Genomic DNA, 27,684 nt, shown 5'->3' with positions numbered 1-27,684 from the left:
ATTTCCATGGTTTCAGAAAGCACAAAGGAAAAGCCAAACTCCCAATAAAGAATCACAGAAAAGGCAGAAGGGACCCATAAGGATCACCGCATCCAGCTCCAACACGAGTTATCAGCTTCGCTTCATACTTAGCAACCTTAACCCTTAACACATGCAGCGACCCGGCGGCACGGCTCTATGGCTCGGTCCATCACCGCAACACCGGGAGTTGAAGGCTGAGAGCCCACAGCGCTGCCCCGACCGGCACGAGCCGCGAGCGGGAACGCGGGCCACAGCGCTGAGGCGGCCGCACAGCGGTTGAGCAACACCGGAGCGCTGCACCTCGACCCGCCCGGCTCCGTTCGCAGGGGCTGAGGCCGCAGCCCCTGGCAGGCAGCTCCCAGCAGCCCCCGGCCTACCCGCTTCCCGCCACGGCCCCGCCGGGCGCAGCTCGCCCGCCCTCAGCGCCCCGGCCACCGCCCGGCCTCACAGCCCCGCTCTCACCCCCACCAACTCCCCGCGGATCCCGAGCCCGCCCTAAGCCCTCACGCACTGCTCTCCCCGGCTGCCGTGGCCGGGCACCGGTCCTACCGGCCCCGCCGCACCCCTCACCTGCCGCCTCGCCCCTCAGCCCGGCTCCTCACTGACAGTGTTTGGGACCCCCACCGGGTGTGACACGGAGCGCACCTCACACCGCGAGCCAATCAGATGGCCCCGAAGGCGGGCTGCTCCCCTCTGCCGACCAATCCACGGTCCTCTCCTCCAAAGTAGGCGGGACGCAGAGGGCGCAGGGTTCGGTTGCGCTCATCCAAGTTCGGTTGAGATGGCGAAGCTCAGCCGGCGCTGCCCCCTCTCCTCCCCCAGTCAGCTTTGTTTACATCGAGATCTCGCGAGAGCCGCCGCGCAGGTCCCTCGCACGTGGGTGGAGGCGGAGCCGCGGGTGACGCGTCACGTGCCGAGCCGCCCATTGGCGGGAAGGCGCCGTGTTTACCTTCCCGCGCTGGGGGCTCTGAGAAGGCGCGAGCTTCGCATCCCCGGCCCTCAGGGCGACTCGCTGAGTAGCGCGGGCAGCTCGTGGCACCTGGGGAGCGGCAGGCACCGTCCGACTGTCAGGGAGTAAATATTTATCCGGGCGTGAACCGCCATGCTGCTTAAAACTGCGTTGATAGCCATAGGTTGTGTCCCTGTGAAGTCTTACAGCAGGCAATCCAACAGAGCCCGCTGCTTTCCCCCTTAGCGCAGCATTCACTGCCCGGATGAAACGGAATTACACATTCCCAGAGAGGATTTCTGTCACCATGGCAACACAGAGATAATTCCAGCTCGTGCCTTACTGTTCCAGCAATAATCAGATCCTAGGAATACCTCCAGCCCTTGGATCAAAGCATCACTCCTCATTTGCCCATTTACAAACACATCACGTGCAAAATGCCAGATCTGTGTCATCACGGAGCTGCCAAGGAAGTCCTATGGAAATTGGCTCCATACAGACGCCGCCAGGAAGGAGGAAAGAGTGTTAATTGCAGTGAGTGAGTGTACTTAAGCTGGAAATTATAAAAGGCAAAAAAATAAAAGGCACTCAGTTTAGTTCGCACTTTTTATTTAGGTGAACATACATGTGGTCCACATACTCAAATTGTCATAAAATAACTTAAGAACTTGTTGAAAGGTATAGCAGCACCATCCGTATTGGAACAGCAGAGAACTCAACCTCCATAGGGCAGACATGAACAGCTGGGTAGAAATGCCACCACTGAGAGCAGGGATGGGGGAATGGCTTTATTGAATGACTGGGGAGTTGGAGTTTTAAAAACACTATTTTTTGCTAAATACTTTGACTATTAATGTTACAAAAATGCAACTAGATAAGATACTGCATAGTATTTCAATTAACAAATAAGTGGACATCGAGCTGCCTAAACCACAACTCAACATCTGTTTCCACATGTTTCTGAGTAGAGAAATCTAAAATTTAAAAACAAAATATAGACCTAGTGTATTCTCTAAAAGACACATTCCAGTGGGACGTATAATACTATGAAAATACATATCTTCCATTCTGTTTAATAATTTACTTCAGTGAAAAAGTTGTGAAATTCCCATCACAAGAAGCGTATACAAATTCAAGACTTTAGTAAATTAACAAAAAAGACTTTATTTTTTTTTTTGAAACAAGGTTTAGCCCCGCTTTAACAATTATACAAGGAAGAAAAAAGAGACTACATTAATATGAAGGAATACAAATTTACACACATTTTACAGTGACTTATACCCTACACATCTACAAAATTCACAGTTATAATACAAGCAAGTACAAGGCCGGGAGAAAGCTGTTGGATACCAAAAAAAGTTTCTACTTTAAAAAAAGATAAAACAGGAAGAGTTTCAAACTTCTGCACCAACTTTAAAATTCCCATCAGAATAAAATACACTTCCCCTACACAAAAGCCCTTCAGCAAACGCAGACGGCTTTCCTGGGCGGGTGGAAGAGCGAACTGCTGAGCTTCTTCTGGCCGCGCAGGCTGCGCCGCATGGCCAGCTTGTTTGAGTTCTTGCGCTGCGGCGTTGTGGAGATGCCCTCTGCTTGGACGCCCATGTTTCGGCTCAGGCCGCGCCTCGGCTTCTTCACAGCAGGGCCAGAATTGGATTCTTCTAATGTCCTTTTAAAGTTTGCTGTGGGTGTCCTCTCCGCATCTTGGGCTTTTGTTTGGCTGTTAGGAGACACCTTTAAGCTTTTTTGGTCCGTGCCTGAATTTGTAGAGTTGGATGGGGATAGACTGACTGACAAACCATTACTGTAGGATTCCTGTATCCTCAAAGCCAACGCTTTGCTGCACTTCTCGTCCTGTGGACCTGAATCCTTCAGGGCCGCTCCTGATGAAGGTAAATTGCTTTTGGCAATCTCGTTTGGCAGCTCGGCGTATTTTTCTGAGATCATGCTGCTATGCATGAGGGAAGGAACAGGCTCAGAAGCATTCAGTCGTGGCCACGGATCATCCTCTAAAAGCTGAGGGGAAAGAAAAGTATACTTAGGCATAAATATAATATTACCTCCATTATCTTCTATGGGTGAAAACAATATGACAAACATTTCTAAACCTAAAGCAGAGACAGAAAAACTCTGCTCCAAAACAGGACAATCTTTTCTCCCCAGAGAAGCAGGGATGGAGAGATGGAAACAGATACAGACTGTGCACCTCAACTTGGCACTTTGTGCACACAGTTTTATAAAAGCATTTACTTCCATCGCTCAGTTTGCGAATGTCTCAATGCAGACAATCTGCTCATTGAGAGAGCTGCTCAGACTTATTTGGTCTGTGCATCTTTTTTGCTGCTATAAAGCAAATTACATAAGGAATCAACACACATCTTCTGTTTGTCTAGGAAGCCATGGAGAAAGCAGAGCCTGCAATGTCCTGAGGTTTCCATTAAAGGCATTTTCCAACACGCATATCTGATTTCCCTCATTCTGTGACGTGCACACCTACATTACTTCCGAAGATTTCATACCTCATCAGACAGCCAAGCAACCAGGGCAGTGAGCAGAAGTCTCCTGACCTTTGTCATGGGTGGCATTTGCAGTTACTGCAGAACTTGGTTATGAGAAGGATGGACAAACTTCATATCCTGGGTGTGCTGATTGCATCCAGAAGGTGGAGCATAAATTCATTGGACTGAGCTATTCTAAAAATAGAACTATTTGCTGTTTCTGATTCCTCACAGCTGAGCAGCGTGCTTTATTGCCTAGCTGTATGCTCTATAAATTCAGAGGAAGCAACTCCATCACAGTGCATCTCTCCACCCTGCACGAAATGCAGTTGTTCCGTACTTTGAAGGGAGGCCGTTTATACGATGTGTTGAGAACCAGGGACTTCCTAATCCTGCCTTCAGCCATCCATCCCTTCTGCAGCCTCTGATAAGTGTTTCTGCCTCAATCTCAGTTTTACCGAGATGAAAAACGGGGACGATGCTTACTTTCACTGTTCACAGGGGGATTATGAAAATTAGTATTTACGCAGTGCCCTGAAGATATGAGTTATGACCTTATTAAAGATTTAATTGTGAAGAAATCCCTAGCTACTCAGCAAGTCCTTCAAAAGTAAATTTCAAGGCCATAGTACATAACATGAATGTAAGGCAGTTATTGCCATCTGCATTAAGAAATTCATGTGCTGAAAACTCAAATGCACACGCAGATGAATCAGAACAAGTCCATACATTTCCTATCAAGAAGTCGTGCTTTTAAAGTCATGACAGAGGAACCTCAGCTCATCGTTGGTAAGAGATCTGCGACTGCTCAGCTCTTGAAAAATATAATACAAGAGTTTAATAAAATTCACTCCAAAAGAGGAGTATCAGAATTGTTTCTAGCACCTAGATTTGGTTTTCCTCTCCCACTATTCCTCTGTTCCTATATTCCTCTGTTCCCACTATTCCTCTGTTGCTATACATAGATAAAGCTATTCAGGTAATATTTTTCCATGTATAGTTACACAAGAAAGATGTGTATTGTTTGTTGTTCAACTCAGTTCCTGCAGAAGCCGTAAGAAAGCTAAGACAACGTGGTCGGAGAAGCACTGGCAAGATTATTAAGCTCAACTTCCCTTCTGACATCGTGTCTCCAGCCAATATTTAGGTTTTACGTTTCCTATTGTGCAAGACACTTCACACTTCAGCTCTTATTGCCAAGATCTTTTGCTTGGGATGAATAACTGGGATTGAATAAGGCTCTGCTAAGACAGAGACTCCAAGAAGCCTGCTAACAACTGATGTAACAAAACAGAAACCTTAAACAATCACCAATGTAATTTCTCAGCCTAGTCAGTCAAATCCTATCTATCATTGGCCTCAGGAGCAACTGAATTAATTTTTTATTAGTAACAGCTGCCATAAGCATACGCAATTAAGAAATACTTTTGTTTAATTGAGAAAACTTCAATTTGCTCTCACATTTATTTCCAAATTAATTGTTTTTGCAAGATAGCAGCTGTGACAAATCCAAGCTATCCATGCTTCTAATCATTCTCTGGAAAGAAAAGATAAAGATCCCTTCCATTGCTACCTCTACCTGCTCTGGCCTATAACCACACCACAGTGACCTCCAGGAGCTGCTACTGATCTGCTAAACCATCTCTTATTTCTTTGCAGACATTTTGGAATAATTCAACTCTTTTTTTGTTTTTAAGAACTCATTATCTAATTTAGATCATGTATTTGCCTTTAGCTTCATGCATCAAAGCCTGTACATATTATTTTGCTAATTAATATTCTCAGTTGCCATATTATTTGAGTCTTCTTTTCCTCTCCCCTTATCTTCCTTCTTCAGTTCTGGAATACTTAGAATTCAAAAAAAATTCACCATTTTAGGCGCTTTTCATATGTTTTTCAATATTGAGTGGAAGGGAAAGAGAGAGGAAGGCTGAGCCTGCCGTTTTACTAGCTGCTTGTCTCTGCCAAGGGAATGTGAAGGAATCCCTTTCTAATTTTTTGCTTTCTTTTCTACTTTGCCCCAAGGACCGTTATCCAAAGATACTGTGGAACTTCAAAGGACAGTTACTTAAATCAGGAGCAGCTGGTAATTACTGAAGCAAACATCCACTCATAACTATATTCTAGTTCTTAGGGCAAAAAAGCTTCCAAGCAGATCTGCTTTATATTAAAGGGTAAAATTTCTAACCCGAACAAAGACTCTGTATTATGTCCTTTCCTCCAACAAAGGACATTAAACCAACTAGAGGAAGGCTGTTTTCTTTTCAGACTGGGAGATCTTACTGTCCCTGCAACGTGCATTTGACTATATTAACCTGTGCATTAACCTAAAAAACAGCCCACACAACACAGAACGCTTCCACAGGCAGCCTGCTGCGTTTGGTTGGGGTTTGTTTTTAAACTTCTGGCTCCTCTTTCAATAGAGAAGTTTTGATTTTGTCTGAGATCTCAGAAAGTCTGTCTTGACAAAACAGTGTACTTTAAGTTGCTTCAATATGCTTCAACTTCATATGCATAAAGTTACAGTAATTATACATTTTGAAGAGTAGACTAGATCAAAATCACTGATAAAGGGGTCAGACAAGTAGTTTCCAAGTGCCCCGGCTACACCATGCCCCAACTCCTACACATGGCACTAAGCTGCTCACAGAGAAGTTACCATTTGAAGACAAAAGGGAAGATTGATATATATTTACTGGGTTCCACTCTGGCACACAGAACATTTAAAAACATTGAAAAAAGTTACCTTGACAGGCGGGGTGCAGCAGCGTGAGGGCGTCATGACGTTTGTATCAGGGCTGCTATAGCAGGGACTCTCAGCCAAGTTGAGATACAGTTCTTCTTCATTTTCCAAGTTGTTTTTGCTGTCCTGCAATGGTGAGATGCAGATCACGATGGCACTGGTGTTATCTGCACGAAGCATGCGCTGCCTCCAGCGGCCCAGTGCTCTGTTCACCAGCATTTTGGCACAGGACTGGCGGTGCTCACCCTTTATGTTCAGAGACAGACAGAGAAAGCAATCAGGTCCACTTTGTAAATTGAAAACAGAGTTCACATGAATTGTATTTGACTGCACATGCAAGCACGCTATCAGCCATGTTACCACCACCTGTAAGTTGTGGCAAAACTACTGAAATATGCCTCTACAGCACTGCCATTGCTGGGTACACTGGTACATTTCACACCTATCAGATTAAGCAACTTTTACGAGGAAAACAGTATTAAATTTCCACAGTGACTGATGCCCACTGCCCTCACCATGAAGTACTTTTTCTCCTCGTGATCCTGGCACATGGAGATGGCATCCTGAGGTGGGATCATGTTCCACAGTCCGTCACTGCCAAGGATAATGTACTTGTGCTTCTGGGGATCGATGGTGTGCACACTAGTGTCAGGTTCAGGAGACACAACAAATTCACCACTGTAGAAGTCGTAGCTCCACAGATCACCTAGCAAAGAGAACAGGTTTCTGAATTGCTATATTGCGTACAATATGATTCTTGTTAACTACCAGAAATGGCCTGTGAAAACAACTACCACCAGTCTCATGCCACCAATAGTGATGCAATGTAATTTATTATATTTTAAGGTCTTTGTTCAACTGTTGAAAAAAAAAAAAAAAAAAAAAAAGCGCCTTTCCAGTTTCGGGTACAGCTTAAACACTGGTCAGAATCTTTGCTGTCTCTACAATTTCAGTTCCGTTTCTAAAATTTGGTTGAGGAAGACTGTTCTTCCCTCCCTTCTCTTCCCAACATCCACACAGCATTAGACTTCAATCTGCACCATGATGATGTGCTGCTCTGCACACCCTATGAAGACATGCTTGAAAATAAAAAAATCCAAAACCTTTCAGTCGGGATGTGGAACTGCCCTCCTTCCCCCCTGCCCTTTCAACCTGAGACCCCCACAGCCATTCAACCAATGCAGAAGCACACGCATTTCTTGCTGTATTTGTCCATGCAGGTGCCACGGAGAAAGAACAAAGATGACAAAGGAGACTGAAGCCTTTTCCTCATCAACCTCTTTTTCCCCCCCTTTCTCCTCTTGCACAGCATCACTTTCAAAGCCACGCAGAACTCAGTGCCTTTCCAGCTGAACGCCACGTGCCAAATTTTGGAGTTGGAAGGAAGCCACGGGAACAGAAGTAGAGCCTGGGTTCCAGCAGGAAAGCAGAAAATAAGAGCTGAAGCCTCTCCCTTGGAAGGCCTCATGCAGTGAACCTTTCTATTTTTAAATCTTTCTTGCTGTGTGAATGAGCTCGGGGTCACCCAGCAGAGAAGGTGGCCTGAACTGAATCCCAGTCACTTCAGTCAGGTTTGAATCAAAACACCTCCTGGATTCTGCTTCCTCCACATCACCCCAATTAACAGCCACTCCAACAGAACAACAAAACAAATTCAAACTGAGCACGCAATCTAATTTATCAGGTTTACATGAAAATCAGGGAAGGTTTTCTTATGTTGGGCCTGTAAATCAGGAGTGGTGTTGCACCAACATTTCCTCCTGCTTCCCACTAAACTAATGCTGCATTCTGGATTCTTCTACCTTATCTGTTTTTTGTCAACATACTAAATAGCACCAAAAAAGTCTCCAGAAATGGCTCGTAACTTCCTGTAGTGATAAACAACAAAGGAATAACATTATCTGTAGCACTGGCAGAACATACAGCTACAGAAGTAGAAATGAGCGAAGATGTCAGAGCTGAGAAGCTTTAGAACTCCCATAAGATTTCGTTAGTTTTTTTTTCCTTGGGCTTTTGACTTACTACAGCAAATGTTTGTAGCTGCCTTCTGCAACCATCACCACCCTTTTAAAGATAAGACATAAGCTTTTGTCTTCCTTCCATTAGCTTTGCCTTAAGCTAAGAACCAGCTCAAAAGACTCTTCCAGAATCAGGAGAATAAATAGTTCAACTCACACCACTTCAGTGAAGGTGGATGGTCCAGTCTCATTAAAGCACCAATTCACCTCCACTGCAGCAAACACATGCTTCTAATAAATGCTAATTAACAGCCAACCCTGTTTATACATAGAGAGAGGTGCACTCTCCCTCCACAGAGTCCAACAAACCCAGCCAGCTGGCAACAAGATCAAAACAAACACTGTAACAGAAGAGCTGAGCTCCAGCACAACAGTTATTGTACATTAATCACACCAAAAAAAAGTCCTGATACACTGACAGCTCTTCACATTGTGCCTGTCATCAACACAGCAGATAAAATAAACAAGAGCTTGGAATCTTATCGTGCCAGATCATGGAAATAGTGGCGGCAACTTCCAACAAGCTTCATATTTTTATGCTTTTATTTGCTGGGTTGTTCACGTTTGTTTAGAAAAATCCACAAAAGCTTTTAGCTGAATCATTTTTTTATTAGAAATACTTTGCTCTAAGATAAAAATAACCCAACCCGATTTAATTTTGGTTCAGCCACATACATGTCATCGCGGCCATCTGTTGCTCTTCCTGAGCAAACAGCTGAGCTACAATCCAGTGACTCAGAGCCTTCCTCCAAGAGACAGAGCGCTCTGCAGGGTGACAGCCCGGAACGTCACGTCGGTTACAATGGGCTGTGACAGCAAGGAACTGCTGGAGTGCACAGAGGGTGAAGACACATGAGGAACCCCGAGCTGCACCTCCAGGAGATTTACTTTCAACGGTACTCAGCACTTATCAAGGCCTAAAATACCCAGGAAATGACAGAGGAACTGAAACTACAGAAGTTGTATCACCACAGATGAATCAAACAGGCAAATGAGCCGTGGCAGAAGAGCACTGCATAGAGTACTTCACAAAGAATATTTCCTGCAGGTCCTTCAACTCCGAGCCAGCAAAGGCCAAGGCACGTTACCAGGGTGAGGCCTCTTTAATTATTGCCTTTAAAACAGGGCAGGGCACCACAGAGTGAGCTGATGCTTTTTAAAGCTGCTGCATACATCGAATTCTTGTGTCAGCTGTCTTCCCCCAGCCAGCTGGAGGACACAGCATCCGCAGCGGCTGAGGGATCTATGACAAACCCAGGAGGAAGCCACTTGACACGGGGCCCTCCCTGTTACAGTTCTGGAAGGAAACAAGGGAGAAGAAAGCAGAACAAACCAGGCATTGCAGAAATGTTATAAAGTCTTTAATTCTGTCCCAAAGCAAGCAGACAAACAAGTGACCCCTGAGCAGACTGGAAAGCCAAGACAGCAGGATGACGTGATATGCCAAAGGCTACTATTCTGGAACTGGAATCCCAGGTTCTCAGCCTTCACTCTGAGCTGTACTATTTTCATTCTGAATTAAAAACCAAACATCTATAAAACTCAACCTTCTTCTTGAAAAAACTTCTATCCAGGAACATTTCTTTTGGGGTGCAGTTTGCCTATCTGCTTATTATTACCCTCTAAAACATAGTAGATAAAACTAATTGCAACTCAGACAGTGCCAGAAAAGTTACTGGTTACAAACAAAAAAACCCATCACGTATGTAGACTAGACTGGATCAAGTCCAAAGCCACCTTATAGCATCAGTTCATCCAAAAGTCATAAATCAAGCCCTTCATTTACATTTCTGGAGCACATTGTTTTGAATACCAAAATACCTTTTGGTTTTATTAGAGGGAAGAAAGGTTACTTTTACAAGTCCCACTGAGAGAGGAAAACCCAGTTTGATTAATCCCAGATCTTTTTAAATCACAACTCATCTGAAAGGCCTGTTAGGTACAGAAAAGACTTACAGAACTTCCCTTCTCCAGTCAGTGAGCTGTTGCTGCTGGGGAGCAATGCAAACCTCAGCGAGGATATGAACAGTAACCACCTCAGATCATTCAGCCCAAGCTGAGGTGGAAAACGTTTTCACCGGCACTCGCGGCAGCCCGGCCCTACAGCCACAAGAGGGCGTCCTCCCAGCAGCGTAGCGATAACGCAACGCGGTGCCCCGCTCCTTCGACCCGGCGGTGATCTCGAAGTTCAGTCTGAGGAGCAGGGACAAAACCGAGGGTAGCAGCGAGCCAAAAACTTTCCCAGAAGTGCTCGGGGTTTTAAAACTTTCACCGTTCCCTTTAGGAGCAAGAATTTTACCTTCAACACTATGTAAAAAAGGAAAGCACAGACAAGGACATCATTTCAACAGCAAACAGAACATTTACATCTAAATGATGTAAATTTAAGATTTAAGAACTGCACAAGACAGCCCCACCAAGCGTGCTCATCTCTGCTCACAAGTCAGCAAAACCACAGCAAGAGAGGAGAAAGGTATTCGTGCCAGAGCACACTGACCAAGTGTCAGAGAAAAGCCTACAAGAAGTAGGATGCAAAAGCAGAAATGAAGAGCTGAAGTGACACACAGGAAGCTACTCATTATTTCTGGCCTTGAATCAAATCTTCAAATGAACAATAAAATGGGATTGCAGTCTCTAAATGACATTCAACCCTAGACAGCATTTGCTCAGCTGAAGACAAGGGGTAAAACAGAAGAACACAGTGACCAAACCTGGATAAAGTCCCACCTATGAGGAGAAACAACCGTCATAGTTTTCCTACTCTGTCAAAGAAAAGAGAGTAGAAGAGGCACACAGAGCTCCAGTCAGCAATGAGCAGGAAAAAAGCCCTGAACTTGCTCCTTTAAGCTAAACAGATCCACATGTGCCTTCACATTATGTGTGTAACTAACACAAGTCTGCACAGTTAAATGCATTCTCTGCATTCTGTACAGGCATACATGCACAGTTTGTCTCAAGGGTGGAGAAAACTGTACAAGCTGAAGTAAGACATCTCCAGAACAAGAGTAGAAACCCATATGTATGACACACATGGATAGAAAGCAGTATCAGTAGAACTGTGCAGTGTTTACATATCGCTTACCAGCTTATGCAAATACCATCAAGCAACTACGCCTGTTCTACCTGGCAGTAGATTTTGAAGGTTGGCAGGCACACACACTTAAGTGCACCCCAAGAATTAAAGCCTCACACAAGAATGAAAGCAGATCATTTGAGGTCAGCCATACCCTTCCTCACAGTACGCATGTTCGGAGAGCTTTACAGCAGCAATTCTGCAGCCAGTGCTCTGGAAAACCGCTTCCATGTCCCTGTCAAAGCCAGTGCTCTCACAGCAGCCATACATTGAGAGTTCACTGTTCTGGTGCACAGCTCCTTCTAGAGGTCAGCAGAACATTTGTGTTAATACAAAAAAGTCTACTCTGTATTTTGGAGGCACTCTACCAAGAGCAATCAGAAGGGGGTGGGTCTGTCATCCGTATAAAAGCCAAGGAAGATGCTTCAATTTACACTGTAAGACACTGAGAACTCAGGCTATAGATTTCTTTTAATACCTTCCCTACTTTGTATACCATCTTTGAAAGCACTACAGATGCTAGGCTCGATATTACTCCAAAATCCAAAACTTGCTCCCAAGGATCAAAATTTTTCCTGTATTTCATCCTGTGTTTTGTCCCAGAAACTGAAGGGCTATGTTACTTAGACAGCTAGCATAGCTGGAACACTACAAGGCTATACATACACACAGTTATTTTCTCTCTCAGTGCTTTTCCCCAAGACACACATTTGTAAGCATGCTCACTGGAGTCTAAAATACCCTCCTGGATGCCATTTGGAAAAAATCCAACTTGCAAATCTGTGGCAGAGAGACAGTAATGCATGATGCAATGATACACACTCTTCAAAACACACGAGCAAGTTACACAATGGCTTCCTGTTCCTGATTATTTATGTTGAATAGCACCCAGCAATTTGCACACTCACATCCCTGCATTACACAAGGGGCTTTGAGTAAATGAGTTACCACACATCTGTTATAGGGACAGCATATCAAGTGGACAATTACTATGAAGTTATGGATGCCAAAAAACTCACACAAACGATTATGGCCTAAGGAAGAAGTTTTGCCTCTCTCTTACAACAAACAGTTATGTTTTATATTTCCTTTAAAAAAAAAAATCAGATAATTTTAAAGACAATAAATACACAACTCTGTTTGCCTTGTAGGTGCAGGGCAGCAATCTCACTGTCCAGCTAAAAATTTCTGTCCACATCATAAGCCTCAGACCTTTGCAACATGGGGTTTCTATTGAGAATAACAAGCAAATTTGGAATTAACAAGAAGAATCTCTGTGCTAGATCGTGAGGGGATGGACTAGAGTGTTGGTGATCAGTATGGCAGCATTGCCAGTTACTACTCCACTTGGAGAAGCTCCAGCATAGCAGAGCTGTGCCAATCAGGGTAGTAATCTGGGAACCAGCCAAGAGGTTGAGCAGGCCTCCAATAGCTTGAATGCAAATGGTTTCAGTTGTGGTAGGTCTTCTGTAAGCAGTGGAAGGGGCCTGTTGGCCTCAGAAAGAAGTTAAATCCTGTTTCCAAACTGTGAGCGTCTGTGCACCATCTGGGTCCTGTGGAGCAAAGCAGCTGCGTTCCTTTTTGCAGGAGGTTTGTCACACCTCCTCAGAAGGGAATGCAAAGAGGCTTTTGGAGGCTCCCCAGCAGGCAAATACCAAAATATCGTCACATTGTAAACCTGTTTCTCCTACATGATTTGCAGAGCACACTTTAAGTGTTCAAATCTTCTAACTTTTGACACCAAGTATCGTTACAAAGTGTTCTTGTTCCTCAGACCTAAAACTCCCCAGTAATCCTCCTCATCCACACAACTGGAAAGAATGCACTAGGGGGCTAACAGATGCATCATTCCTTGAATTCCCATCTGCATGCAGAACCCAGCCAAATCCTTTTGTTCAACTTGCTGAGAGGAACTGGATCAAAAGTCATTGAGGTTTTTGTACACAACAAATTCAGAAGTGTAGAAATGAAAAATCTATTAAAATTAACTGTTCCACTTTTTGTAACCTACAACAAACACAGACGCTTTGCAGAAAAGAGGTAAATAATGTGATATTACTTGGTAGACGACTAGCAACTCCATCAATTCCAAAGGACTTATTATCTTAGGTAGATTTTATTATTCATAAGATAAGCAGCTACCTTGTCTACAATGATACACAGTGAGATTTGAAAGATAAAGAGAGGGGAAAAAAAACTTAATTTTTTTTATGAAAAAGATCAGCATTCAATCACCTGTGGCCTGTATAGCTGTATGTTTTACAAGGTAAGACCACTGCACAATTCTTGACATCAGACAAATCCATGCAAAACACACGACTGCCTCTGAAATAAGACACAGCAAGATTATGCAGTTATCACAAGATGACCACAGCCCCAGGAACAGACTGTCCCTGTGACACACTGCCAGCTGATCTAGGAACACTGACAGCACTATCACGTAACCACCACACTTGCCAAGAAATTAAGTCATAGAACAGTTTTCACAGGTAAAAAAAAAACCCACGGTGCTATATTTTCGTAGAATCTAGCCTGTACTGAATAAATCTGGATAGAGAATTCTTCACTGAGGGAGGAAGGAAGGAAAGCGAACAGCAAAAGACTGGAATTTGGCAGTAAAGTTTCAGGAAAACAACTGGCTAGAAAATACTAACACACATGGGCAAGAGATTGCCAAAGATCAAGTTATTAAGTACTTTCCAAAAAGCATTCCTAACAAGCTTGCTAGGCACTGTTGTATTTATTTTCGTCCCTATTAGAGTGTTCCTCAAAATAGTTTCCCATTACCAACACTATTGCAAAGGAGAGTTATAGATAGAGCACACAGGCTGACTTCTACCCTTTTCTTAATCTACATTGTCTTGAAAGACGACAGATTTACAAAGAGACACAAGAACAAAGCGCTTTGGTTGCTATGCAGCAAAACAATCCAACCACCACCTAGCCAAAAATTACTACCTCAGTAAGAAATAGACCGACTGTGCTGTACGTCTTGGAGGCACTCACCACATTCTCATTTGCAACAAAGAGGAAGTACCATCTTTATCAGAACTGAGATGGAAGCCCTGCACGTCGTACAACCGCTCCCGTGTTCCCCAGTGCCACCTCCTACAGCTCCACTTGAAAAGTTACGTTTGCGCTGTATTAAAAATACCCCCAAGGCTCATAATTTTAGAGAGCCTCATAATCACAGCAAGTGACCGAATCCCTCTGAACCAAATGTTTTGGCAGAGCAGGGTATAATTCCGCTCCGGGGGGCCGCGTGCTGATGCCTCACTCCCACACAGGGCACTCACCCAGCGCTCTGGCCACGGCCAGGAAGGGGATCTGGTCGATGACGGTGCTGCGGCGCACAGGGCCGTTGTGGGTCAGGCGAGGTCTCTTCCACACAACACGATTCACACCAGACTTGTTGATGACACTAAAAATCACCAGAAAGGAACAGGGGTTATAAAAAGGAATTGGAAATGAAAGCTTGTTTCAATGGCATAAGAATAATTAAATGTGCAAATACAGAGTCAGTAATGACAGCACCCTCAGTGAGGTGCACAGCACAGTACTTGAAAACACCTGGTACCGCTTGCGTAGCCTCATTCCACATTAAGATAAATGGAAAAGCAAGAGATGAAGGGCAGAAGAAAAGAAAAAGCAAGAGAATGAAGACTTGGAAGAAATTATGGCTGGCTGCAACAGCCAGATGTAAGAGCATCTTTTTAATCTACTAGCAAAAAAGCAAAAGACAAATTGCTTTCCTTAGATGAAGTCCATCAACATCAACTCGGGTGAAAATATCATGTATTTATAAAATATCATGTAGTTCCTCCTTCAGTTTTCTCCATCTGCCAAAGTCTGGCACTAAAGAGCAGCACAGTGCAGTTGGGAAGAGGAAAAAGATAAGAGTAGTCTTCTGGAGGAATTTCCTTACCGGTGCACCAACATGAGGGAGAAATAAAAAGAGGAATTGTTTGTAGTTGCTATCTGCTGGAAGAACAACACAGGAAGAAACAACTCTGCCTTTAAGCATTAACACCTGCTCCATAGCACCAAGCAATGGCTTTAGCTCTCACAAATGGCATTAAAAGGGTCAAAAGAGAAGCTACTATGCAAACACACCCACAATTATGGGGCAGGAAGAAATAGGGAAGAAGGGAGAGCACGCAGTACCAAGCAAGGTAATGAAACAACAAATGACCAAAGCTCAGTCAAACTAAAAAGTAGATGCTTAAAAGTTAACTTTTATCCAAGGAACAGCCATTGGTAATTAGAAACTGAGGCGCTCTGGAACAGCCTCAAGATTCCTCATACTGAAGCTATTCAAGATGCACTTCCTGAGACTTCAAAGGCCTTAACAACAAAGGCATGTTTAGCTCCATCCTTCTGCATGAAAGTGCTGCAAGCACCACAGCCTAAAATTCATCTCATCCATTTGTACAACTAATAGTTACACAATGTTAACTTCAGCCTTTATCTGGAAGATTTCAGCCTGTATTCCAGGACTGTTACTTTGAAAATTCCATTTTTAATAAACAATCACACCCTCACATTAACTTATCCCAATTTTCTCTAAGAAAAGAGAAGACATTAATAGGCATAGTGACAGTTTCACCACACTCCCACCATGTGCCTCACGACAGCCTGCACTGGTTTTACCAGCCAGTCTAGATGAACAAAGCAAACAAACAAAAAAAAAAGCCAGAAGCAGCAGGAGCAGAAAAAGTTAAAGCTAAAAAAGTTTAACCGCTCCTGCTGATACAAAGTCTCAGGGAGCACTCCTTCAAAACCTGTTTCAGACACTGAGATGAACAGCCTGTAAACCCACACATCTACGAACTCCAACTTTGCAAAGCTGCAAGTTGCCCTTTCTGAGAAGCTCCCACCCCAAATACAGATATCTGATCAGCTTCCACCTGCTAGCGATACAGATATCTGAAGGTTAACGAGCTGACAGGGTTCTTGTGTGAATGATGTCAACAGGAAAACCTTCAGTGCTCTCTCCCTCTGAACTGCTAAGAGAAGGAAACTCTGCCCATCCATCTGGTGCAGTACTGCGGAACGAAAGAACAGCGAGCTCCTGTGAAGCTATGCCAAATCTGAGCCCTGGGGTTTGTCTCAAAATATTAGTGCCATCTGACAAGGCTGCCTGCTTTCCTCCCCATTTACAGGGAACATTCATCAGCCACAACTCAGGGATGTTCTAACATCTGCCAGCTCCTGACAGTGAAGAAAGTACTAATATTGAGATACAAGTTAAGATGTGGCACTTTAACATTTTAAGCACGCATTTAAATGCAACAAAACCAGTACCTTGTTTCAATTTTATATCTTTTATATTCCTTTAACAGAAACTTTGAAGAGCCTACTCAACAGCTGCCAGTATCACCTCAGGAACAATGAAGAATGCATGGGGAAAGACATTTCAGTGTCTTTGCCATTAAAACTGCTCTATTCCACCATTTGACAAACAGATATGCCACAGCAGAGATCATAATCAGTCTGCGATTATCTACAAGAAAAGTAATTGCATAGACACTGAAGGAATACAAGCAGGCCACGAGACTCACCAACTGGCCTGCTAACCCCTAAACTAACAAGCCCAAGCCTAGCTGAAACAAAAGCATCATTAGCACCCAGGGAAACTGAAAACTGAAGCGAGAAGCACAGAGGTTGTTACCTGCCCCCAAGGCCTTCAATCCTCTCCCTTTCTCTGGGAAGCTCAGGCTTGTGGTCCTGCGTCACCTCCACAGCTCTCACAAAGTCATCTTTGGGGTCATCCTGGACTCCCAGCACCACCCCAGAGTCGCCCACGTGAGCGACAAACATCTTGGAGCCTCGGATGATGACCACGCTGGCGGTGGTTCCCGACGTGCTCGGGAGACCGGTCATGGTCTTTGGCCACTCTGCTGCAGGGAGGAAAAAAGAGAACAGAAAGACCTTCGTTTTTACTTCTGTGGAACCAAAGGTGTTTTCAAGATCAAGGGTGTGTCAGAGAGGTTTGCATGCTGCTGCACCAGGGTGTGTGTAACTGTGGCATGGCCACAAGCAAAGCAGCACAGACAGGGCCCCTACATCTCTACCACACTGCCACAACCACAGCTCACATGGAAACAAAGCCAAGAGAAGACACTGAGATAGGACTCCAACAACCGTCTCCTCAGGTTTAGTTTTCCAAGCATCACCAGAGGAACGAGAACGTGTGGGAAGAAGTGTTACTCGAATGCTGAGCAGATCAATCAAGCTTGACACACATTAAGAGGTCTGCTGTTCACTTCCCTGTCTGAAGAGGCAAGAGCTCCCAATTGAGTCACCCTGCCTGGACACCTGGCTGCTAATCAAACCATTCAGACCTTCCCAGTTCCCTCAGAACACATTATTTTACTTTGATATGCCAAACAACTTTTAAGCTGAGTAATATCTCAACTGTTTCATTCATGTTTCCTTTTGGAGGACTGAATAATGCAAACTAAGCGTGTTATTGTAACCCAACATTGGATCTTTGCAGAGAAGATACTCATTGATTTCAGGACAGTAAAAGACCTGTGTTCAGTTAGGGGAAGCTGCTTCTTCCTCAAATGATTTGCCCTCAAAACACACCTCAATTCCTTGTTATACTATTCTCACAACTCACATCCAGTTTCTCTCTTTTCTTCCCTTGTCTACTCAAGTTTACATTTCCAAGTTGCTGTTCTTCCAAAACACCATGAAATGATTGGGCTGTCCCAATTAAGAACAATCAGGCACACCAGTGCTCCTCCCTGCTCCCACACCCACAGATAACAGCTGCCCTCACCCGCCGGCAGCACCCTGCTCTCCTTCCTCACTGCACCCATCAGCCTTAAGATAAAGAGCAGGGGCTCGTCTCCTCGTCACATTTTATCTCCTGCTCTTCACAACCTGTGCTTATGGTACAACACCGAAATTCCACTGTGACCCATTGCTTGCAGGAAATATCCTAGCCAGACAGCCAAAGCACTGAGTTATCTTTTCCTCATCTTTCAGTGTCACAGCGCCACACAAGAAAAAAAGAAATGAGGCCTTCCTCCAAAGCCACAAACATGCAGAGCAGAAGAACAGGGACTCACTGAGCCCCAGTGCCACTGAATGCTGCTCAGATGCCTGGGGGAAGCACAAGTACAGCACAGCCACTCTGATGGCAATTGCAGCATCTCCTCCAGTGAGCATCCAGCAGATCCAGCATCATTCCAACCTCTGAGCCCTAACAAAGGTTTCTAGCTTTGCGTTGTAAATACTGAATCACACTTTCTCCTTAAAAGCAACGTTATTTTGAGGACACAAACAGTCAGCTCAGTGGAAGCACCTGTCTGGCAATTTTAACAGTGGTTAGTATATGTAACACACTCTAAATGGAAGCAAATGAGGGAGGAAGCCAAGCAGGAATGAGAGCTTCAACCACTGACTGAACAGAAAATGAGTTTCTGTCAGCGTAACAACCCCTCAATAGCAATAAGATCAAGCAGAGAATCATGCTGGTCTTTGTGGGAAATGAGGAGCACAGAAATAAAAGCACCCACTTAGGAGAAAAAGATTGCTACAGCAGCCTCCAATTGGGGGCTTCAACAGAAGCAATTGCAGTTTACATCTCACCCTTGGTTAGAAACGAGCATGACACACAGCACAGCAAATTCCTTTCTGTAGGAACTGTCTCATCAGAAATTAACACAAGCATCAAAACTCCTGACTTTTCTCCCTAGCTCAGATGAAGCCACTTGCCCAGCTTGTCCTCCACAGGTCAGGATTGTGTTTCTACCACTGCTATAAACTGAACAATTTGTAATACTGCACTAGATTATCAAATTAAAAAGAAACCCTGAAGTTACAACTGAGCCTCAAAACAAAATTCACACCTCACCACCACACACGAAGCACCTGTGGATTTCACATCACTCCTATACCTTCAGTAAGGGAAGACCTGTCTGGGCAGCACGCTGGGATAAACAAGTTTGTAGAAGTTCACTTGCAGGGCCCACATCCCCAGTTTGGTATTCGCTGTCATATTAAGCTATGGCCTAGGAATGCTGCTATGTCTCAGCATGGGACAATTCCACTACAGCTGGGGGCCTTGGATCTGAAAAAAACCTTTATGAGACAGCACAGAGCATGAATGGAGCCAGGCGACGCGGGTGCACAAAATACTAAGACACTTTCAAGAGACAGTGCACAGAACTGTAAACTGCAATTGCTTCCTGCTTTCTGCACCATTTCTTCTGCTGCAGGGGACGAAGCACAGGGCATGAAGTTATCGTAAAACTAACAACCCACAGTCAACAGCTGCCACACCAGAACTCAGCTCCTGCACCTGGAGAGCCCATCTCCAACAGAACAAAGCACGTGGCTGTGGTGGAAGCAGCGCGTTCGCCTCCAACGGGCGGCCGATGACCTAAAGCACACTGGCTGCTCCCAGACAGGGCTCTGGAAGTTCTGTCTCTGCATATTTTTGACAAAATAAGAGATTAATGTGTATTCAGTATATCACAGATTGCTAGAGAACAGATCTCGTTTTTGTTTTGCTGTTTTTAAAGACATTAAATCAAACTACAATATTTCATTTCAGATCACGGTGATGCCAAAAATCTTATCAAGCTTTCAACAAGCAAATGTTACAGGAACTTTAAATTCAGCTCTAGAGGATGAAGTTTTTGCATCATCCTGAAGGCCTGTATTGCCTTAGGTACCAGAGCTCCCTTTCAGATAGGAATGCTCACAAACTTGTAAGCCTGCACAAGAACAACTCTGAAGTGATGACTTTGCAGCAAAAATTTAAAAAGTCATTCTATTTATTACGTACAAAATGAACTGTTCAACTTCTATTGCTCAAATTAAATTTAAAGGAAGAGTTACAAGCACAGCAGAAGTGTACGACTTTTTACATTTTAAATTTTTAGTAGTGGTAAAAAAAAAAAAAAAAGCTTTTAAAAGTATCAAGATAAGTGTATTTAAAAGCAAGCTTTTTGCATTGCTTATTTACATAGCTAAAAGTGTCAAGACCTGGGACCTGCTGAGCACACTTCATGCAGAAAGCTTCCCTACTGCTTCCATCTGTGGAAACGGGCTTCAAATCATAACTCTTACCTTGGAAGCCCTTTAACATTCAGAGAATTAGGAATGTCATTAATACAATTAACCCCACTAATCATCTGTAGTGACCAAAGGGTGTTTTCCTGCTTCAGTTTTTCTGCTATACTCATCACCAGCACATCAACACTTGCTGTTCATCACAGATGGCCACAGGACGACCCGCTGCTCCCAGGGGCAGCTGAGCACAGACTGCTCCTCCAGGGCCATCAGCTGGAAGCACCAGGCCCCATCCTGCACCCAGCCCACCCTTTGCACCAGGATTCCAAAGCACAGCACAAGTGATGGACTCCCCATCCATGTCTTCGTCCTTTTCTCCCATTAAACTCCACACATGCAGAAGACATCAGTGTTACCAAACACGCAATGGAAATGCTTACTGTATAACCTAAAACCGACACCATATACTTATAACCAGAGCTCTGTTGTTTCTGACAACGACTTAAATCGGCTCCACAACCAAAGCACCGTTACCAAACTAAAATAGTATTTCCTGCATTCCCTCATTTCACTCCACCCCTCTCTATTCTGCAGTTATACCTTGTTACGGTGACAAAGAATAGCCCAGGGACACCACAGGCAGAGAACCCCTCCTCATTGCCCACACTGCTGCGCTGCGTGCCACCCTCACCACCCGGCTGCAGGCAGAACTCACACCTCTTCCTTTCAGTCCAACACCAGCATGCCCCAACCTTGGCACTCCCATCCCATATCTGACACTTGCGCAACTTTCCTGCTCTGCTATTCAAGAAATACGAAAAAGAAAATGAAACTTATGACAGCGCAGCTCTCCCCGGGCCCAACTGACTTCCTCGAAGCCCTGCTCAGCTGTAAATGCAATTCCTTTCTGCTTGCTCCCTTGGCCCGCTGTCAGCACTGCACCTATGGTTCTGATCTGACTTTGTGCTCCCTCCTGCCTGCCCCTATACGCTCACTATTCACGTACTATCTTTTCCTGGGACTTCCAAATACATAGAAAACACACATTATACCGTACACACGTTTATTCATAAACAAACCTATCGAGCCACATACAGAAGTACACTCATAAAACCAACCCTACTCTGAGCCGTAACTCTCACCTTACAGAAGAAGGGAACCCCGCTGGGAGCTCAGCCCAGTCGCGGTGCCCAACACCGCCCGGACCGCCGCCCCGCCGCTCCCAACCCGCAGCGCTGAGCGACTCAACGACGGCCGGCAGTCACAGCGCAGCCGGGCAGCGCTCCGCCGGGACAGCTCGGGAGAAGCCTCCGTGCCGGCCTGCACACAGCCGCTAAAATAACTTTTCCCTCGTCGAGACCGTCGCGAAAGAAAACGTAAAGGGGTTCCACGCGACTCCCTGCGGCCGCAGGACGGAAATCCCCCAATAAACGCGACCGGGAAACCCGGCGTGCGATTCCTTCAAAACAAACCGCGGCTCGGCGATCCTCGCCCCCGCGCTGGGAGCGCCGGGCTCGGCGGGGAGCGCTGGAAGGCGCCGCCGGACGGGAACTTACGCAGCTTTTTCCACATGGCGCGGTGGCAGGCGATGAAGCCCTTTCGCAGGGCCGCGCACACGGCGGCCGGCTCGGCGGAACCGAAGCCCTTCTGCTTCTTGATGAAGCCCCACAGGTTCTCCCGGGCGAACTGGGCCGCCTCCCGCCCGCCGTGCCCGTCGCACACGGCGAAGAAGGCCACGGAGCGCCGCGGGCGCCGTCCGGAGCCGCAGCCGGGGCCGGGCGGCGGCGCTCCCTCCTCCGCCGCCCGCGGGCCGCCCGCCCTCCGCCGAACGCCGTCTCCGGGCGCCGCTCCGCCTTTGTGCGCGGGGCCCCGCTCGGCCGCGGCCGGCGGCTCGGGCTCCACCACGATCTGGGTCACGTCCTCCATGTATTTCCTGCCGCCCTGGTCGGAGTACACGCTCACCCCCAGCGAGTACGGCCCCTCCATGGGGCGGGAGGCTCCGCGCGGCGCTGCCCGCCGCTCCCCGCCCGCTATGGCCGCCGCCCCGCCGCCGCCGCGCACTATTGTCGCTGGTGGCGGCGCCGCTCGGGCATGGCCGCGGCCGCGCAGCTCTCCCCGACAATCCCCCGTCGGAGCCGCGGGAGAGCCGCGCTCCGCGCCGCAGCGCCCCCTGCCGCGCCCCCGCCCGCCGGAAGGGGCGGCAGCGAGCGGCGGCGCCTCCCGAGCGCCCCCTGGTGGCGGCCGGCGGGAGCGCGGCTCTGGCCCCGTGCGCCGCCGGCCGCCGCTCCCTGCCGTCAGCGCCCCGCCGGACGGCGCCGACGTTCGCGGAGCGTAAGGCTGTAATGGGAGCTCCCTGCATGCGGAAGGGCCCGTGCGCGTCGCGTTCGTGGCTGAAATTCCAGATATTGTTTCCCACTATGAGCTTCAAGCAGCCGAAATGATCCCTGAACTTCTCAAAAATATTCCCGCTCTTTAAAACGGTGACAATTCTTCGGCCTAAGTGCTCAAACGCTTTGGATTTCCTCCCATTAACCACATCAAAGTCAGAGTACTTAAAAACAGGAAATATATCAAGAAAGCTTTGCATTTCTAGAGCTCCTAGGGATTTGAAAACCCGTTACAAATGAATTAATCCCCAGTAATCCAATGAGATAACTATCCCTCCCTGATTCTACGGGCGTTTATACCATCAGATCAATCACCAGATCAACAGCCAAATATAGAACTGAGAAATCCTGCTTTAAAAGAAAACAAACCTCTCCTTTAAGCTTCATAACGTGGCGTTTTAAATAGGTCCACTTGTTGCTAAATTTGTGTTATAGCTCTGTTTAATCACAGGGACAACTAAAGTCTCAGCATTACTTCTGAGTAAATGCAATCTTCCTATTTCATAATTAAATAAATGGAGCCACTCCAAGAACTGCAGCTCAATATAGGTAATAATTTTCTAACCAATCTAGAGCAGAAAACCATAGGCCCCTCCAGAACAGATTGACTCCTCCCCCTGTACTCAATGTAACCGCATTCTAGATAACAAGTCATTTGTGAAGACAAGGAAATGAAGGGAGGAAAAGGTAGTTATGACAGCAGACTCCTGGTCAAACACCATGTACCAACCATACCTTCCTTCACAGGCCCGATCAAATTCCAGTACATTAACATTTTTTTGGATGCAACAACATTCCTAAAATCAGCACTGGAAAACAACGGTGCTGCTGTTTCCCAGGGCACACGACCAGCTGGTCCTCCAGCAACTGAAAACTTGCCGGTTCTTTGTTATTCCTCGGTGAAGCCCTTTAGCTCACAAGAGAGATTTAACTAAGCCAGATACATGCAGAAAGAGGAACATCCAAAAGTTGAGTTTCCAGGGAAGAAAAACTGAAAACAATGAAATAAATTCATTTCAGAGTGTCTGTATAAAGATTATTACTGCTTTGTCTGGTTCAGCTAATTTAAGTCACTTCTCATAAATAAAACGACAGCTTTTTGTGTGAATGCCAAATTATAGTATTTAACTGTATTTAAAAAAAAAATCTCAAATGGACTTAAGCTAAACAGGTTAGAAAATGACACCATCTTTAGCCAAAAGCCGTGATGATGTTAAAATAGATTAAGCAGCTCCCTGTTTAGCACAATGAATCTTTAAGGTTTGCTGATATCAGAAGTGACACTGCTTCCACAGAATGCTTTTGGTGTTCTCTAAGATACCACATGCTCTGCCAGACAGCCACCAGTGATCTCATGGAGTATCCTTGAGAATCACCCATCCACAAGCTCAAAGGCTTCGAAATAGAAAGAGGAAACAAAGGGGAACAAGACAGATGGGATCACATGCCTGGATCTGAAGTACTGAAGAGAAGCACAGAGACAGAACAAGCAGGAAAGCATTTTACACCAACACACTGCACTGCTCATCACACAGCATTGCCTGTGAAATCAGTTTATGGGTCTACACTCAAAGTGTGCAAACAAACCGATCTTCTCAGTAGGAGTGGCAGGGAAGAAGGTGCACACAAGTGCTAACTCAGAGCAGTTTGCCTCAGCTACATCAGACAATAACAATGAACCAATATAGGTACATTCAAATTCATCATAATTCCACAGCACAAGCCAGCACTGGGTGGCCAGCATCCTGTCCTCCCCTTCCTAGCAGCATGCTTTAAAGATGCACAGCTACATTTTGTAAAAGCCATGAGTAGTTTCATCTGACATGAAAAATACAAAATTATTAATACTCAGCTCATAACCACAAAGCAGCAGAGATCAGCACTCCCCATCCGACTGCAGCTAATGCAAGCTCGTAAAGCCTCCTTCCTTTGTAAAGCACTTCAGCTAACTTTGGTGACCAACCGTCATGTCTCAGTGCTCACAGACACATCATCATCTCTCCTTCTGCCTACCCCTAATTAAGCTCCTACAAACCATGCTGATAGAATCAAAACCCATGTGAAAAACATTTGTCATCTCAGCAGCAACCTCAGATGAAGCACGACAAAGGTGAAAAGAAAACCAAACTGAGCAATTCCCACATTCGAAAAGTTTTTGTCAGTGAAGGAGTGCAGGGCCTGACCACGCAGGACTTAAGCTCTGAAGCTGATGGATTACAATCTCAATTTCTTCGTTTTCACTGATGTCTGACCATAGAGGCATTGCTTTAACATTTCATCTGAAACGTGGCTCATTAACTGGTGTAGATGCAGAATCCAAAACCAAAGAAGTATTTATCTGGGTTGCAGTAAACATCAAAGGAAAAATAAACCAGCAATAAAAAAGATCTGACAAGTTCATGTGAATGCTCTGCATTTAGCTCTTGTTTTAGAGTAACAGTCTGTTATGTTGGCTCCTCTACAGTTCAATGATTTCCTGTTAGGAATTTAAAATTAGAAGCCTCCAACAACTTCCCCATAAACTATTTTCAAGGTTCCTTTAATATCCACATCAAGGAGATGTAGAAAGTTCATATGTTATCCATGTCAGTTCACTTCCTTCCCACTTCAAACTAGGCACGTTGCAGGAAAAGTCTCCAGGTTTTTTTGTTCTTAGAACTCCCCCCCACTAAGTAGATCCAGCTATAACAATTAAGAAAGAAAGCTGTTCACTTGTGCAGCCTCTCATTTAAGCTGTGACAAAATGGGAATACTCAGCCTAAACCAAAAAGCCTAGGCTACGGTAGCCGATTCCTTAAATCTTGTAAGAAACCTAAGTCCTCCATCAGTTTTTGATTTTTCAACTGCATCCGTGCTGAACTTCATCTACATGAACACAGCAATTCAACAAACAAATTTCTGCTCTGTGACATGACCTTACCTTTAATGAAAGCAGGCAAACATGGCAGCGTAGGAAACAGATCCGATCCTCCTCATTCATGCTTTATATAATCATATTCCTGCAAAACAGAGGTGGCACTTGGTACTTCTCATCTACAAGTCTCCAACTTTAAACCACTGGTTATTTTGACTCTGAAATGCAGTGGTAATTGCAGTAGTAATAGTATTACAGCACACCTACAAAATGATTTGAGAGCAAATGCAAAGAGATATTCCACCTCAGATCCTTACTGGGTTCCTAGTAAAAATGAGCATTTATGCATAACTACCAAAAAAGCTCCTTATACAAATGCTTTCTAACAAATTCCAGATGAGAAGGAATTAGGTGAAACTACAGTTGCCTTAGACTGACCTAAGAGCAAAAAGCAATAGCAAAAAATGCAATGTTGCTGCTCTAATAAACATAAAGGTCCCAATTTGGCTGAAATAACAATCTACTTATATATATATAATTATTTTTTTCACTCTTCCTAGCTCAGCCACAGTCAAAAAACAAGAGCAGAGACAATGTTGCTGCCTTTTGTACGGCTTTGCAGGCTGAATGACTTAAAGACATTAAGTCATGCTTTCAGGTACCAGCTTGGAAGCGTCCATGTGAATTACCAGCTCCAGTAAAGCAGACTTCAGTAATACACTGCTGTACAGAAAGCAGCTTGGTACCTATAGCTGTCTGTTGTTTCCTTTTTTCTTAAAGGAGGCTTGAAGTCTGTTTTTGTAACACAGTACAGCATAACATCAAGCTCTGCGTTCTGCTGAAATTACAGAGCCATCTTTTTCTGCAAATGTAAAATCTCTTTTGTATGGACTTCTTCTACAGAAGAAATTTTGATAATCAAGAGGTTGTTTGATCTCCAGGGCCAGTTTTTATAATAGAAGACTGTGATTAAATTTTCTTTATATGTTTACCCATCACACAGCCTTGTCTGCATCCCCAACCACTACGATGACACACAGATGTACAGAGCCACTGCACTCCATACGCTTTACATGTGAGTCCTTCAGACACACAGATGCATCTTCAAAAGCTGAGATTACACAAGGCAGACTGACTGAATGCTTTTGCCTAAACAACACACATTATGATTTTGCTTTCAAACATCGTATTTGTAAAAGTTCTTTAAATGTCCCCCTATATAAAAAAGACAAAAGGATAGAGAAAGATATCAACAAAGATAAAAATAGCCATCAGAACCTCTGCCAGCAAGAACTGAAGTCAGAAAGATCTTTTAACATCTGCAACTACTAATGAGTAATTGCACTAAAATAACATACGGATGTGAAGAGCACATCACTGAACAGAGCCATTTAGCTACTAAGCCCATAGCACAACTGAAGCAAACAGACCCATACAAGGAACAAAGCACTGCATAAGTGTAACTTTATTTCGAAAACTCAATTACTTAAGGAAAAAAACTGAAGTAGCATGCAATTAACTGTACGTTACTTCAAATGGTTATCTGTTATCTCAACACTAAACACACTGAATTGAGGACTTACCAATGCACTGTGAATGCTTTTAAGTACAAAATACGCATCTACAACAGATTACCAAAATGCTTAATAGATAGATACATTAAAATCTACAGTTCTAATAACAAAAACTACCATAGCTGAATTTTACTCCTATCTAGAGATTAAAGCTCTTTAGCCACCAAGATTATTCTCCAGGCTTTATCAAAATTAATTACAGAGCACAAACATAACAACATACTCCAGAGAGAGAATTGCTGCTTTATCCTTGTTTCATCAGGACATGTATTTCCCCAGCCCACCCCAGAGCATGCCTGTGACATACCTGATACAAAGTTACACAGTAACAAATTACCACTTAGCTTTTAAAGCATTAACTTCATAAAAATTAATAATAATAATAATAATAATAATAAAAAAACACGGCCTACTGCCACAGCACTCTTAGAAGTTATGCTTACTTTGATTATAGTCATCATTATTCTCTTATTACTCAACTTTAAAGCAAAACAAAAAGCATTTTAATTAAAAGAACTATGGCTTCCTAGGTATCAT

General features: G+C 44.7%; 2 protein-coding genes across 14 annotated transcripts in view; both read right to left on the bottom strand.

Annotated features, from left to right (window-relative positions):
* BCAS3 (BCAS3 microtubule associated cell migration factor) overlaps positions 1 to 836 on the bottom strand; it is a 302,365-nt gene extending 301,529 nt beyond the window's left edge. For 7 of the 13 annotated variants that reach the window (XM_052688668.1, XM_052688671.1, XM_052688677.1 and 4 more), the window contains exon 1: positions 592 to 835. The gene's annotated coding sequence lies outside the window, so the exon portion shown is untranslated. Of the gene's footprint in view, positions 1 to 591 lie in introns of all 13 variants that reach the window. The other 6 variants (XM_052688670.1, XM_052688672.1, XM_052688676.1 and 3 more) reach the window with 3 other exon arrangements.
* A 726-nt stretch (positions 837 to 1,562) lies between these two features.
* Positions 1,563 to 22,336, bottom strand: PPM1D (protein phosphatase, Mg2+/Mn2+ dependent 1D). The gene is made up of 6 exons (XM_052688612.1): positions 21,889 to 22,336; positions 16,974 to 17,202; positions 14,599 to 14,723; positions 6,727 to 6,917; positions 6,215 to 6,457; positions 1,563 to 2,986 (listed from the first exon to the last, which is right to left on the bottom strand). Exons 1-6 carry the CDS (start codon positions 22,316 to 22,318, stop codon positions 2,432 to 2,434), a joined length of 1,773 nt encoding a protein of 590 aa, XP_052544572.1. The 5' UTR covers positions 22,319 to 22,336; the 3' UTR covers positions 1,563 to 2,431.
* Between the last annotated feature and the right edge of the window lie 5,348 nt (positions 22,337 to 27,684).

Source organism: Tympanuchus pallidicinctus, unplaced genomic scaffold (genome assembly GCF_026119805.1).
Source record: "Tympanuchus pallidicinctus isolate F22 unplaced genomic scaffold, pur_lepc_1.0 scaffold24, whole genome shotgun sequence".
NCBI lineage: Eukaryota > Metazoa > Chordata > Aves > Galliformes > Phasianidae > Tympanuchus > Tympanuchus pallidicinctus.
This window is presented reverse-complemented; position numbering and strand designations above follow the sequence as displayed.

Coding starts and splice junctions, on each gene's coding strand:
- PPM1D (XM_052688612.1), bottom strand. CDS start 22,318: ATGGAGGGGCCGTACTCGCTGGGGGTGAGCGTGTACTCCGACCAGGGC. Junction 17,203..21,888: donor CGCCATGTGGAAAAAGCTGC/GTAAGTTCCCGT, acceptor TCCTCCCTGCAG/CAGAGTGGCCAAAGACCATG. Junction 6,918..14,598: donor GGCCGTGGCCAGAGCGCTGG/GTGAGTGCCCTG, acceptor TCTCTTTGCTAG/GTGATCTGTGGAGCTACGAC.